The sequence below is a fragment of the Notamacropus eugenii genome, chromosome 4 (assembly GCF_028372415.1).
Source record: "Notamacropus eugenii isolate mMacEug1 chromosome 4, mMacEug1.pri_v2, whole genome shotgun sequence".
Taxonomy (NCBI): Eukaryota; Metazoa; Chordata; class Mammalia; order Diprotodontia; family Macropodidae; genus Notamacropus; species Notamacropus eugenii.
The window spans coordinates 359,563,498-359,578,571 of NC_092875.1; the positions used below are offsets into that span (position 1 = coordinate 359,563,498).

The 15,074-nt window shown below is 39.2% G+C and overlaps 1 protein-coding gene across 1 annotated transcript in view; it reads left to right on the top strand.

Moving 5' to 3' along the window:
* Window positions 1-326: 326 nt before the first annotated feature.
* Window positions 327-15,074, top strand: part of MARCHF6 (membrane associated ring-CH-type finger 6) — an 80,259-nt gene continuing 65,511 nt past the window's right edge. Inside the window, 4 exon segments of the mRNA XM_072605423.1 lie at window positions 327-401; window positions 403-480; window positions 482-605; window positions 608-642. Of these exon segments, the coding sequence (XP_072461524.1) occupies window positions 342-401; window positions 403-480; window positions 482-605; window positions 608-642 (297 nt within the window). The 5' untranslated portion in view covers window positions 327-341.

The window sequence follows — 15,074 nt, forward strand, 5'->3', positions numbered from 1 at the left end:
TAAATGTTACATTGATGCACTTTTTTTTCCCAATTTTGTAATTTTCCAACGAGACCCTCCTCCTCCAACATCCCTTTCCCCCAGCCATGGACTCTTTCCCGTGTTACAATAGTCATTCCAAACGAAAAGGATAGTGCACGTTTGAAAATAACTCCTCCGCACAGATGGTTCTGCCCCGCAAGCTCACGCTTCACGGTCACTAGAGTAATGCACCTTCCCCGCCTCTCCGAAGGGAGGAAACTGACAGCCTCGTCACTTTCAGCCCTCCTTCGCGCCCCCCTCCCCCGTCCGAATTCGGAGGGCAGGAGCCTCAGCCGGACGTGACGCCAGTCCCGTAGTCGATGGCGCTCAAGTTCCTTCCGGTCTCCACTGTACGCCTGGGCCTACTCCCCCCTCCACATCCCCCACCCCCCCCTTTACCTTCTCACTTTCTTCCTCCCTCTCTCACTCTCTCTCTCTCCACCTCTTTCCCCGGCCTCTCTACCCTTCTCGCACGCCTCCACCTCGCTCTCCCCTCCCTCGCCCTACCCCTTCCCTCCTCCTTCACTTCCCCCCGCCTCCGCCCGGAAGGCTCCAGTCTCGGGAGCATCCGCGGCTGCGTCACCGCCGCCCCCCCAGACAAGATGGACACCGCCGAAGAAGGTAACGCGCTGTCGCCTCCTCCCCGTCCGCCCCCGTGACACCCGCACCCTCGCTCCCCCCCTCGTCTCCCCGCCCCCGGGCTGCGACAATCCCTCTCGGCCCCTGCTGTCCCCGGGTCTCCCGCCGCAGTCCCTTGGGCTTCCTTGGAGGGGGGAATGGTGGGCGAGGGGTCAGTTCCCTCTGCACCGGAGCGGGTGACCTGGGAACCCTGGGGCCTCCCGGAGGCGCCTCCTCCCCCGGCCAGACCGGCGGGGGAGGCCGGGGGCCGGGGCTGCGGGGACCTCGTCCCCCTTCCCTCTACTACCCGCGAGGGGCGCGCGCCCGGGCTCGCGGGTAGGATGCTGTGAATTGGGAGAAGGTGGATGGCTGTGTGGGGGGGGGAGGGTCCAGCCCGGACGGGGGCTCCTTCCACAGAGAGAGGGAGCGGGGCTGGAGCCGCTCAGCGCGGGCTGACCTGACGGTGGGGCCGCCCGTCTTGGGGCGAGGTGGCCGGCCAGCTGGACCCAAGGGGATTCGCTTCTCTCGCCCCACCTTCCCCAGGAAAGGGGGGGGGGGGCGTGTGTGTGTGTGTGTGTGTGTGTGTGTGTGTGTGTGTGTGTGTGTGTGTGTGGTGTGTGTTGGGGCAAAAGGTCTTTCGCGTGTGTGTGTGTGTGTGTGTGTGTGTGTGTGTTGGGGTAAAAGGTCTTTCGCGTGTGTGTGTGTGTGGGTGTGTGGGTGTGTGTGTGTCTGTGTGTGTGTGTGTGTTGGGGCAAAAGGTCTTTCGGGTGTGTGTGTGTGTGTGTGGGTGTGTGTGTGTTGGGGTAAAAGGTCTTTCCCGTAGGGCTTCTCCAGCTCACGTCTCCCCCCTTTCTCCAGATGCTCTTTTGCTTGCCATGGTGGCCAGTAGAAACCGGACTCTTCTCTCTCGCCTTTTCTTCTCCTCCCTCCCCTCCCTTAGCATTAGAAGCCCGGAGCCCCCTCTCCCCCCCCTCACCCCGGGGTGCCGGAGCAAGGGAAGGGGATTTCAGCTTGCAAAATGCACCCATCTGCTCTCAAATTAAGTGATGGGCTATTTCGTTGTGGCCCAGTGTGTGTGAGATTTCCTTTTTTTCCCCTTTTCTCTGGAAATTTGCCTGTTTGCTTTTTGCCTGTTAACCCCTTTCCCCTTGAAAAATGTCGATACATTTCTTTGTTGACTTGGAAAGTTATGGAGGAAAGCAAATAATACCGCCTCTGTCACCTGAATGGAGTGCGCTGGCCTTGATTACAAAACCAAGTCCCTTTCCAGCTTGTGATCGAAAGTTTGTATATTAAATCGGAAAAGAAAGATTGAAAAAACATAAAAGGTTATGGGTAGGAAAGTTGCAGTTTCAAACATAAATGTATTTTCAGTGTAGTTAAATTCTTGTGCTGACCAGCTGTGGAGCTTGATGTATATGTGAAGGCTTACATGGTGATATGCTTAAAGTTAATAAGTTGGCCATACGTAGTAAATTAAGTGTATTGCTTCAGAAAAATCCCCCCCTCCCCTATCACTTAGTAATGCATTTATAAGCTAAATAACATAGGAAATTACTGAGGCAATTGTGAAAGGAACTCATGGTATAAGTGAGAAGAGAGCCTTTAGTCAGAGTTAGGGTCTTGGATTGAGAAGACCTTGATTCCATTACTGTTAATTGTGTACCATGAAGAAGTTACCTAACCAATTCTGTTTTTTCATCTCTTGGATGGGGATTTAATTCTTACTGTGCCTTACTCACTGGGATATTGTAAAGAAAGTGCTATATAAATGTCATTAATTTATTTCCATATTCTGAGCTACTTCAGAGAGTTGCTATAGCTTCCAATTTGTCTAAACATTTTTGGATTTATGTATGATGCAATAAGTATTCTACAATTCAGTGGCATGTGATGAACTGGGTAGTTTAAAGTCATAACTGTTATAATTAGGTTAAAATGAACAATTAAAGAAGTCTGAGTTTCTGGTTTTTAGTTTAATGGATTTACTGGTATAGAATTCATTTTTGAAATTTTTTGAAGTATTCTTATGTTATTTGCCCTTCCTTCTCAAAGAGGACTATGACATCGGGCAGGTGATGCCATGACATGCAAGTGAATTGGATTTAATTGAGGGAGGACTGTGCTTCACATCAGCCTCACTTTCCCCTCCTGAGCCATCTAGACCCAGTGGCAAGATATAGATCAGGACTACTGGAGATGGCCCTGTATGAAGTGGGAGACCTTGGACTTGTTAAACTAAGGTCTTTACAAGGTCTCAGTTTGTCCATACAGTGATTAAGGTTAGGTAAGAAATGAGGCAGTGAATGGCCTCTTTCACCTAGTCAAAAAAAAGTATCAACCTGTGAGGGGAAGACCCTTGATGTTTCTGGCCAGAACTGAAACAATTGGTATTTAAATTCACTCTGAGCAGATCAGGGCCCAAACAGTGAGCTAGTGGGGCTAGGCCTGGGACCTATTGTTGACTAATAAATGAGAACCGGAGTGATTTGAGTTTAAGGCATGGTCCTTAAAAAAATAAATCTAGCCCATAAACCCCAAGTTATCTTTCGAGGTTTCACAGATCATTCTTATACATTAAACAGTTAAAACTGAAATGATTGTTCTCTGTGTTAGGTAATATTGACAAATTATTTCATTTTTGAGAAGTCTTTATGTCATCAGTAATGGGCTGCCTTCCTCTTCTCCCCAGTATCCTTAATATATTCTTGAAATGCCATATTGCAGAAGAAGAAGATTCCTATGGAAAACCTAGTACAGGAGATCAAAGTCAGAATGGCCATCCATCTCTTTGTCAGTAATATTTGAAATCCAGGTCTCTGAAGTAGCTGTTTTTGAATTCAACTTCTAATGTGAAAATTCAGAAAGACTGAATTTTCTCTTTTATTCTGGTGAATGCAGTAGTCTTTTAGCCAGAACTTTTTCAGTATCTAAGAGATTCACACAATGTTAGTACTAGACTGGACCTTAGAGATCTTGTCCAGTTCCTCATTTTACAGATGAGTACATACAAGAGACTCAAGAAAGGTTAAGTAAACTGCCTAATGCCATGTCTAGGAAATGGTAGTTGTCATAACTGGAACCCAGATCTCTGCTAATTCACAGTAGCGAGCCTTCAGCCCTGTGGAATTTTGAAGTCCTTTCTTGAGCAGCAAAGAAATATTACATTATTTTCAATATTCTTTTTTGGGTTAAGATATTTTATTGTATTCTATTCCTTTGAGAATTTGCAGGCAGCATGCATGGTAGAAAATAAGTCTCACAGAGTCAGGAGACTAGAACTTGGCAGAGATACTCCAGTGATCTGGACCTTGGTTTTCTCATCTGGAAAGTAGGGGTAGTTCCAAAATATCTCTTAGGTTCATTCAGGCACTAAGATTCTATGATTCATGATAGTTTCTTTACTCATAATATTTTAATTAGCCAGAGCATCCCATTCTTTGATTATACCAGCTAACAGCTTTGTTATGCCTAATTCTTATAATGTATCACATCACATTTCTGTTGAGGCATTTAATTTTGGAGTAGTACACCAAAATATGTTATTTCATCAGTATGAGTGAGTACTCTCATAGATGAAGATGGAATTCTGTCTGTATCTTAGACTTGTGAAATCAGTTGTGACCAAAAAAAAATTTCATCACCTACAGTGGCCAATCTTGAGGTTATTGAGTCTCTCTGAAGTAGGCTGGTTTACTTTGATGCCTTTCCAACTGGGTAAGAAGTATCAGACTTCATCTTTTCTTTTCTTTTTTGTCTCAAAATCAGTAGAGTTTTATTATCTTCTCCTTTTTTTCCTATTAGCAGAAAATTAGAGAAAGCAAAAACTTTGCAATGATAAATGCAACCTCATCCTTCAGAATAAAAGAACAACATCAAAATAGGTTGAGGAATGAATGGGATATTCATTTCCCCCCACAGTCATCACCAGGAAGGTCCCATCATTCCTTGGCCATTTCTCCCTTCCAGGACTTTTTTCTGGCCCACTGTGGAATGACATTCATCTAAAGACAGTAACCTTCTGTCATCTAGGTTTCTTGGTGTAAAGTCAAAATAACCCAGTGCCAAATGTCTATTTTTTTAGAAGGCATTTAGCCCAGGGCAAAAATGTTTACACAAATAACAGGATTCATTTCAGGTGCAATTTAAAACATGTTTGTTTTTAATCAGTAAAATAAACTGAGTAGACCTTATATTTCAGTGACATAGTATGGATAGTAAATAGTTGAATTTCATTTGATAACTTTTAAACTTCTGGTGATGCTGTAGGACATGGAATCATAAAATACTCCAATTTTTGGTGAATTGAAATTGTAGGTTATGGAAAGGTCAGTGTAGAGGCTCATAGTAAATGAAAATAAGCTGAAATATATCACCCCCAAATAATTGTGCACAAGAAATACTATAAAAGATATAGTGATAAGAATGATTGACGTTTATATAGTGCCTTAAGGTTTGCAAAACTTGTCCATATATATTATCTCATTTGAGTCTCATATTAGCCATATGAGATATATCACAATTTTAGTATCCACATTTTAGAGATGAGGAAACTTGTATTATGAAAAGTTAATTGATTTGCTCACTTAGATAGATACTAAGTATCAGAGGCAGAATTTGAATCTAGTGATTCCTGACTCTTTATGTTCTGTACACCTCTGTCATTTAGTCTGTCCTCAGAGAGAGAGAGAGAGATGACCAAAAAAGAAAGTAGATTGATCACCAGGTGGTGAGGGAGTGCATAATATGGTCTTTAAGAGAGAGTCATAAAATTTAATCATTTTATTAATAATGCCAGTATTTTGATAAAAGGATGGTCATTTGGCTGTCTCTCTCTTGGAGTAAAGATAACCATGGAGAGCTCTCAGGTTTTATGCCCTTTTGGAAGATGAGTGTTCAAAGGATGCCATCAACTCTGATATTGCAATTATTATTCTCTCATTAATTGTTAACCAGTGAGGGACTAAGAGTGACATCGTGTCACCCTTGGACAGAGAGACTGTAACTTAGACAAAAGGGTCTTCCTCCACCCAAGGTTGATTGAAGGGAATTCACCATAGACTTGAGCAGGGTTGGGGTGCCTGTGGCATGGAGGCCCTTGGGTGTGGCCTTTTGACCTAGTTCAGATTTTACAGAACAAATCCTTTTATTAAGGGGATTTGTTCTGTATTTTGGATTCAGAGACTAAGGTCTTGAAATGAGGATAGAGAAAAGGGAGAAACTCTGAATCTCCCCAAATCATTAGTTATTAATAACCATTTCTCTCAATAATATAGATCAATAACCTGTACTGGTAAGATCTTTAGAGGAAGGCCTCAGCACTGGACAAATGGAAGGACATGGACAAGAATTGCTCATAATAAGATATTGGTGGGTTGCAAGTCATACTATAGAACGGAGTGCTATGTGATCTTGTCAAAGTATCAAAGCACTGGCATTCTCTAAGTAAACTCATGTAATACCAGGTTAATAGAACTTTAGAATTTGGATCTTCTTTAGAGATCATCTAATTTCCTAATTTTAGAGATGAGAAAACTGAGCCTAAAATGCACTGAGATACTTCCAATTTATTAGGCAAACAAATCTTTTATATATGGTACTATATGTGCTTTTCTAAAAGCAGTTCTGTAATATTTGAGTATATTCCATACCTACTGACTGCTACAATGTAAGTATGCATTGATATTAAATGGATGGCTTTACTTTTGCCTCTGATAGAATACTTTTATGTCAGATTTAAACCTGGTGATAGGTAAAAGTTAACCTTTAAGCGTCTTGTTTTGGTAACAGGTGTTTTGTATGTACATATTTACTCAACATCTTGAGTCCCCTGAAATCACAGTTGGTCAGTGCATTGATCAGAATTCTTAAATCCTTCAAAGTTGTTTATCTTCACAATGTTTTTTGCTATTGTATACATTGGTTTTCTAGTTCAGTTCACTTAACTCTATCAGCTTATATAAGCCTTCCCAGGTTTCTATGTTCCATTCTTATAATTTGTTCATCCATTACCTGACTGATGGGTACCCCTTTAGTATCTAATTCTTTGCCACTAATATAAAAGGCTACTATAAATATTTTTTTATCTTTTTGATACCTTTGGGGGACCTAGGCCTAGTAGTATTATTTTTGATTCAAATATTAGTAGATAGTTGAGTAATTTAGGGGCATAGTTTTTTGGCACTCTTTGAATACCAGCAAAATATTTTCTTGACATTTGCATTTATTAAACATAAAATGTATGCTGAAGTATATGAATGTTTTTCAGATGTGAAAATTGTATTAACAGTTCATGATTCTTCTAGATAAATTTAGATATTTCCTATGTTGTGTTTGAAAGGAAGGAGGAAAGGAAATGGGAATGGAAGTAATCTATACACTCCTTGAAGTAGTCCTTGATGAATCATGGCTTGAAAAGAAAATAGGAGACTTTTATAAATTATATTCTGTAGTAGATTACTTCTTTGGGAGAACACAATGTACTAAAAGACAATACAAGAACCTCCTGTGTTTATTTGCTGCTTATAAAAAAAGCACTTGATTCAATACAGCAAAACCTTGACTTTCTCCCATGAGCAAAATATTCTTTGAAAGATGTAATAATAGAGATAATTTTATTTGATTCTCCTATTAACATAAAATGAGGCTTAAAACAAGAATACATATATTCATTAAAAGCCTTTACTACTGTCAAAGGGGATGTCCACTGTAGAGTCTGACTATTGAAAGGATTTCTTGTAGATGGTGAAGTCCTAGAAGAAACTGAGATGATTGTACCAAGCCTTAGAATGGTGCATTCCAGAATTCGGCATATTTGTACAGGAAAAAATTAAGTGGATGAAAAATGCCTACTTTCCAGACTATGACATGCATTTGGATGATGGACAGCCTATTTCAGGGCCATCAGTAAACATGTCTTGGACAAACACTGCAATAGACAGTGACCTGGGCCCAGGATAGGAGGATAGTGGACTAGTTTGCCTTTGTGAAATTGTACAGTGCTTGTAATTACCCCAAGCTTCTGCCTGGGAGAAAAAATATGTTTCTGGTGAGACTATTTATCTGTGAGTTGAGGAATACTAATATCTTAAGAACTAAAGTTAAGCATCACCCAAAGGCATATGGTAGGCATAAGTAGGCTGCATTATATGCTTTTCTTTCATGTTACTGTTTAATTGTTTGAGAAACAGCAAGAAGGATTTCCTCAGGGAGAGCTATATGACTAGAAGAGGAGTTGGACTGGCTATTGAATTAGAATGAGAGATAACTAGTTGACAATCCATCTGTGAAATATTAAGGGTTCTAAAGATTCCTAATGCATTATGTGTGTAGGGGTTGGTTGGGGTGAGGTCATCTGTGTGTAGGATATGGGTAGAATAACCTACCTGGAACAGCCTTCAACTGACCATTTAACTTCCACCCCTGAAAAACACCTTGGATATTTAAGAATAATACAGAATGAGAAACCATGGAGGAGTTAGAATCTGGACCTTTGGAGAGAGTAACCCTGTGAATGAGATCCCAGATCCATTGAAGCATGGGAGAAGGGAATTTAATAGACTAAAATGCTTATATGAATGTATGGAGAATACATTAATGATTTGTTTATACCACATCTTTGGAATATAAGTTATTCTTTATGAATGAATTTGCTACATAATTGAAACTCCCTAAGTGCTACAACTTTCTTTAGTTGAATCCTTTTGAATGGGTATCTTTCTGAATTTTAATTTACATTTCCCTATTTTCACTGAAGTGAGTTGACTTTTTGATGACATAGAATTCACTATGAATATCATTTATTTTATTGTGTTGCTTTATAACAGTGATGGTATCAGGAGCTATTGAATGGTGTGGAGCTGTTTGCTTCTGTGCTATAGGCTATAGATCACAGGCTTTTTTTTCCTGCTTTTTATAGCTTTTTACTCTTACAGCTTTTCCAGGGTGCCTGGCTTTAGCATTCTCTGTGAGTGGGAGTGGGAAATGAGAATGTAGTAACAAGCTCCTTCCGTCAAATTACCTTCATTCATGTTATATATAATTTATATGCACATACTGACTTGCATTTTATGTCCCTGATTAAAATGTGGGCTCTTTGAGGCTGGAAGGTGTTTTTGCCTTTCTTTCTATATCTATCATATAAGTTTAAATAAACCCAGATGACTATACTTAATAAAATTGTTCCTAATTTAAGAGTAGATTTTGAGTGAGAATCTGAAATACTTTCCTATGAGTGAACTATTTGAATCACAGAATTTGAGAGTTGCAAGGGACCTTGATGACCCTCTAGTATTGTTGCAGTTTCGGGTGCTGGGAACCCCAAAATACAAGGGTATAGAGGGTCTGCCTCAAAAGAATTTCACCACTCAACTCTTCTTTCAGTCAAAGTAGCAAGATTTTATTATGACACCAGATAGGCTGGCAAGATTCCCTGTAAATCTGTAATATTGTGAGGCCAGTAGAAATATTCTAAGTGAATCTGAGCAATTTAAGGGGAGTAAGATTGGTATTTATATGCAAGAAAAGACAGTGAGAAGATCTGGATGGAATTAAGGAGTGATAAATAGCCTAGAGTGGTCTGGATGCTGACAATGAAAGGAAAAGTTAGACAGCCACTGTGTAAGGGCATATAAAGGATTATTGAATATCTAGGTAGAAACGTATGGGAGACAGGGGCTGGGTTGCTTTCAAAGACACAGTCTTTTCCTTTTAGAGGTCCAGCACTTAAATTCCATAATCCCATCAATATCACCCACATCCTAAAGGAATCACTGCTATAACATAACTAAGAAGTATTTTTATTTTTCCCCTTTTAAAGATTTATTTTTAGTTTTCAACATTCACTTCCAAAAGTTTTAAATTTTCGCTCCCTCCTTCACCCTCCTCTCCCCAAGATATGCAATATGATATGGCTTTACACATACATTTCTATTAGACACATTTTCATAACTAATAAGTATTTTTCCAGCTTCTTTTCAAAAACTCTTCAGGAGGGAGAACTTATTATCTCATTTCTCACCTGACTACACTACTTTGGGACTTCTTACTTATTTTTCTACTATGCCCTAGGAAGCTTGTTATTGAAATAACTGCATTATTTTGTAAGATCTTATCAGCCTTGATTCTCTTATTTCATCTTTGCCACCTGGAGGCCATCTTTTCTCATCCTGATCCGTGTCTTGCCGCTGGGCCCAGATGACTCTGAAGGAAAAAGTGAGACTAGTGTCTTTGCACAGCTCTCCCTCACTTGAATCTAATTCATTTGCAAGTCATGGCATCACCATCCTAATGTCATGTCCTTTGAGAACAAAGGACAGACAACAACAACAACATTTTTGCCACCTATCTCTGATTTTAGAATGGAGCCATGAAGTCCAAACCTGACAAACGCAGTCAACCACTGACTGAAACTGCCCTGGTCTCCATTCCCAGGCCAATGAATAGCCTACTGCTGACCAGACTTTGTCACTCCTGGCCTCTGATTATTTTGTAAACCTCCCAAACTCTCTCCTCCCAGTATTCTCTATCTTTAATATTTATTGATTTTTGCTTGTTATGCAAAACAACTTATCTGATGAAACTGTGAGATATCTAACCCCTCCCATCAGCAGCTCAGCCATTCTCTCTGCCTTAGTACTATATATAAACCCTGTTCCCAGCCCTCTCCCTGGATACCCCAGCACTTGCTATGTGGCACCCGGGCTGTAATTTACTTGCCCAGATTCAAACACCTCTATTTTTGTTATATTGACTGTTTTCATTAAAATTCAGGTTGACACCTTTATTTAAGGAATTAAATAGCTCAAACATCTTTTATAATGTTTATAAATGTCACTTTTGGTAATATGTTGTAGCCTACTTATGCTCACCATGTATTGCTTCAATATTTGTGTCACTAGGAATATTGATGCTTGGGCGATGTGGTGTTCCCGTGTTTCAAGGCCATATAGCATCACCAGAAGAAAATTGATATTAAAATGATGAATTTTTATGCAGGGTGTGGTTTGTGATCACTGTAAACACTGCACATTATTCAAATAAAATTTCTTTTTCTCTTTTTTATTCATGAGCCACAGCTCATTATTTGTATTGCTTGTCTAAGACAAATATATATTTATATATATTATGTATATACATATGTATATACATTTTCCACTTAATAGTACTTTATTTTTTCAATTTGCATGTAAAGATAGTGTTCAAAATTAATAAGATTTTGAGTTCCAAATTTTATTTTCCTTTCCCTTTACCCCTTCCCAAGACTGCAAGCAATCTGATATAGGCTATACATGTACAATCATATTAAACATATTTTCACATTAGTCATGTTGTGGAAGAATAAGAAGAAAAGGGAAAAATTGTGAGAAAGAAAAAAAGAAAATAGGATGCTTCTATCTGTATTCAGACTCCATAGTTCTTTCTCTGGATGTGGATAGCATTTTCCATCATGAGTCTTGGAATAAGACAAATATATTGATTGGCTAACTCAATATAGCAGACTCAATGGTCTGTTTATCCACTTTCATGTTACACTCTAATAAATAGTTATTTTTCATACATTTGGTTTTTCCATTATCAGTTATTATCTCTTTTGATATCAGTGAGGAAACTTTGTATGAAATAATGTTTTGGGGACTGATTAAATCAACATCATGTTACCCCTCTAAAAGCATCTGGAGGGACCTTACCACTTCTACTCCATTTGTAATCTGCAAAGCATAGCCTTCATAATAATATTGATCATCCTTGAGTATTTGTCTCCTTGTTTTAAGCTTTTCTTGATAGATGTTATTATAGTATTGTGGAATAAAGGGTTTTTTCTGGTTACCTTAATTATACAAAACAAATCTACACATTTGCCACATCTAAAAATGTTTATTACATTCATTATCCTTATTTCAGGAGGAGAATAGCATGCTTCATCATCTACTGTCTGAAGTCATGGTTGGTTATTACATTAATCTTAGTTCTTAAGTCTTTGAAAGCTGTTGTTTTTTTTTTTTTAATAGTATTGTTACTTGTTACTGTATAAATTGTTCTCCTGGTTCTGTTCACTTCATTCTGCATCATCATATATTTCTTACCAGGTTTCTTTGAAGCTGCTTTTCCTCATTTCCTGGGCATTCAAACAGTGTGGTACAGTAATAGTACATTATCTTTGTATACCATAATTTATTCAGTCTTTATTCCCCAATTGATGATTACCTCTTTTGTTTTCAGTTCTTTTCTATAACAAAAAGAATAACTACAAATATTTTTTATAAGTAGTTTTTCTCTCTCTTTGATCCTCAAATTGAGGAAAGGGATAATCAGAAGCAAACACTTTGATCTGTTTGGGTATAGGTGTGGTAGTTTTATCAGGGAGTCAAAGGGGGTATAGCCACAGTTTGGAAACTTTTTGTATAGTTCCAAATTGTTTTCCAGAATAGCTGGATCAATTCAGTGACGCTAAAAATGACTGTCTTTCCACAGCCTTTCCACCAATTGTAATTTTCCTTTTTTGGGGTTTATCTTTGCCGTCCTGAGGAGTATGAAGTGTTACTTCAGAGTTCTTTTAATTTTCATTTCTTTATTTATTAGTGACTTTGAGTCTTGGCTTGTAGCCTTTTCAAGTTAAGTAATTTACTGTCATTGTGGTAGCTGACCTTGAAGCCATTTTCATCCTCATTGAAGGCATCTGATATAGCTGAAAACATCATGCTGGAAGATTTCTGTCAGCTTTTGTATGAACAGTGGACCCCCTGACTTGTAGATCTCTCCTGGAATGAATCGGTACCAGCCACCATTGTACCATCTATACAGGAAACCATCAGTTACAGCAAATGGTTGAAATTTTGAGTGCTATGGGTAAGTTCACTTACCTTGGCAGTATGCTTTCCCGGGATGTACACATAGATGATGAGGTTGATGCATGCATTGCTGGAGTTAGTTCAGCATTTGGGAAACTCTGAAAGAAAGTGTCTAAGAGAAGAGATATTAGGCTGCCTACCAAACTAAAAGTCTGCAGAGCCATTGTGCTGATCTCATTGTTGTATGCTATGAAACCTGAACAATATACCAGTACCATGTCAGGAAATGGAACTACTTCTCTTTGAATTGCCTTAGGAAAATTTTGAAGATCACCTGGCAAGGTTAGGTCCTTTCTCAAGCTGAAGTGCCAAATATTCCAACTCTACTGTAGGGAGTGCAACTGAACTGACTATATTGTTTGAATGCCTAACATATGTTTGTGGAAGAGAATGTTTTATGGAGAACTCACAACAAAGCAAGGGTCTCACACAAGCAAAGGTCAGAAGAAGTGATACAAAGACATTCTCAAGGTCTCTCTGAGGAACTTTGATATTGATTGTGAGTATTAGGAGAGACTAGCACAGGACCATCCAGCATGAGATGCTCACATCAAAGAAGATGCTGTGCTCTGTGAGCTAGGCAGAATTGTAGTAGCTCAAAAGAGATGTGAGATGCAAAAATTTAAAGACATCTCCATCCCAAATATTCACGTAGATTATTTCTGCCCAACCTGTGGTAGAGCCTTCTGAGCTCAAGTTGGTCTGTTTAGCCACAGTTGGACATACATTATACACTGACCCTGACATTGTGATGTCATTTGGTCCTTTTCGAGTACGAAAGGCAATAATAATAGTGATTTGGAGCACTTTTCAGATTTGGCTGATGTTCTTTATTCCTATGAGAACTCTTTTCATATACTTTGGCCATATCTATTGGGGAATATTTAAGTCAGTTCCTTATAGATTTTGGCTGTCAGACTTTTATCAGACAAACTTGCTGCAAGATTTTTTTCTCGTTTAACAGTTTCCTTTATAATTTTAATTGCATTCATTTTTTTGTAACCAAAATTGTCCATTTTATCTTTTGTGATCCTCTGTTTAATCCCAGGCTCTTCCCCTAGCCATAATTCTGAAAGGAATTTTCCTTCTTGTGTTTCTCATTTGTTTATAAAATGACTTTTTATTTCTAAAGTGTGAGTCTAGTTAGAGGTTACTGTAATATATAGTATAAGATCTGAGCCTAGTTTAATATCTACTAGATTACTTTCCAGTTTTTCTTTACTATAGTAGCCCTTATCCCAGTAGTTAAGTCTTTGGGTTAATCAAACACTAAGCTAGCAGTTTTGTTTTTTTCCATATGTTATATAACTTATCCATTCTACTAATGGACCTCTCTTGTTTGGATGATTACTGCTTTGTAGTGTAGTTTGGGATCTTATCCTGCTTAGGACCCCTTCCTTCCTACTTTTTTTTCCATTATTTCCCATTAGAATCTTGCCTCTTTGTTCTTCTAGATGAATTTTAATCCTCCCTTGCCTTCCACCCTCCCTCCCAGCTCTCTAAAGTAACTACAGGGAACTCTCTTTGGAGGCCCTCCTGCTACTAAGGCAGATTAGCAACCCTTCTTCACTTAAAATGTAATAGGATCTTTACATCATAGATCTAGATCTGGAAGGGATTTTTAAGGTCTCTGATTTCAAGCTTTTTATTTTACTTTTGAGAAAACTGACACCCAGAAAGATTAAGTGACTTGCCAAGAGGCACACACTGTCTGAGGTGAGAATTGAACCCATGCCTTCCTGATTCCAAGTCTAGGACTACCCACTATATACTGTGTTTCATTATAGTTTTCATATAGTTTCATTATAGTCTTAGAGAGGTGTCTGGAGGCATCGACAAGTTGTTATTTGCCCAGGGTCTCACATTTGATCTAATATGTGTGAGACTTGAATCCAGGTCTTTTGGATGAGGCTGACTTTTTTTGTCACTTATACCATGCTTTCACCTGGTCAGTTAGCAAACTGACATGTTTGTGATTTGTTAGTCACTGTGCTAAGTAAGCCCTGGTAATATCAGGGAAAGTAAAAGTGTACTCTGCCCTTAAGGAGCCCATGTTCTAATAGGAGAGATACCCTGTAAAATATCTAGGTACATATGAAATATATGTATACAGGGTAGATGGAAGGTAATCATAATGGGAAAGGCACTAGATAGTAGCTGGATGTGGTGGCAATGTTAATGAACCAGGAAAGGATTCTTTCAAAAGGTGGGATTTGAGGTGAGTCTTGAAGGAAGTCAGGAGGAGGAGGTGTGGAAAGAGAGCGTTCTAGGTGTGGAACACAGCCCATGTAATGGCATGGAGGTAGGAAATGGAGTGACAGGTGTGAGGAGCAGCACAAGGCCAGTAATGTTGGTGCATAGTATATGGAGGGGAGTTAAGTGTAAGGAGCCTGGAATGGTAGGAAGGGACCAGTATCAAGCCAAGCTTTCTGTTTGGTCCTGAAGATAATGAAGAGCCACTGGAGTTTATTGAATAGGTGATGGATGACATGATCGGATCTTCACTTTAGAAAAATCTCTTTGACAATTGGTGGATAGATTGGAGTGGGGAAGTAGAACAATGAAAACTTTAAAAAAATTTTTTGT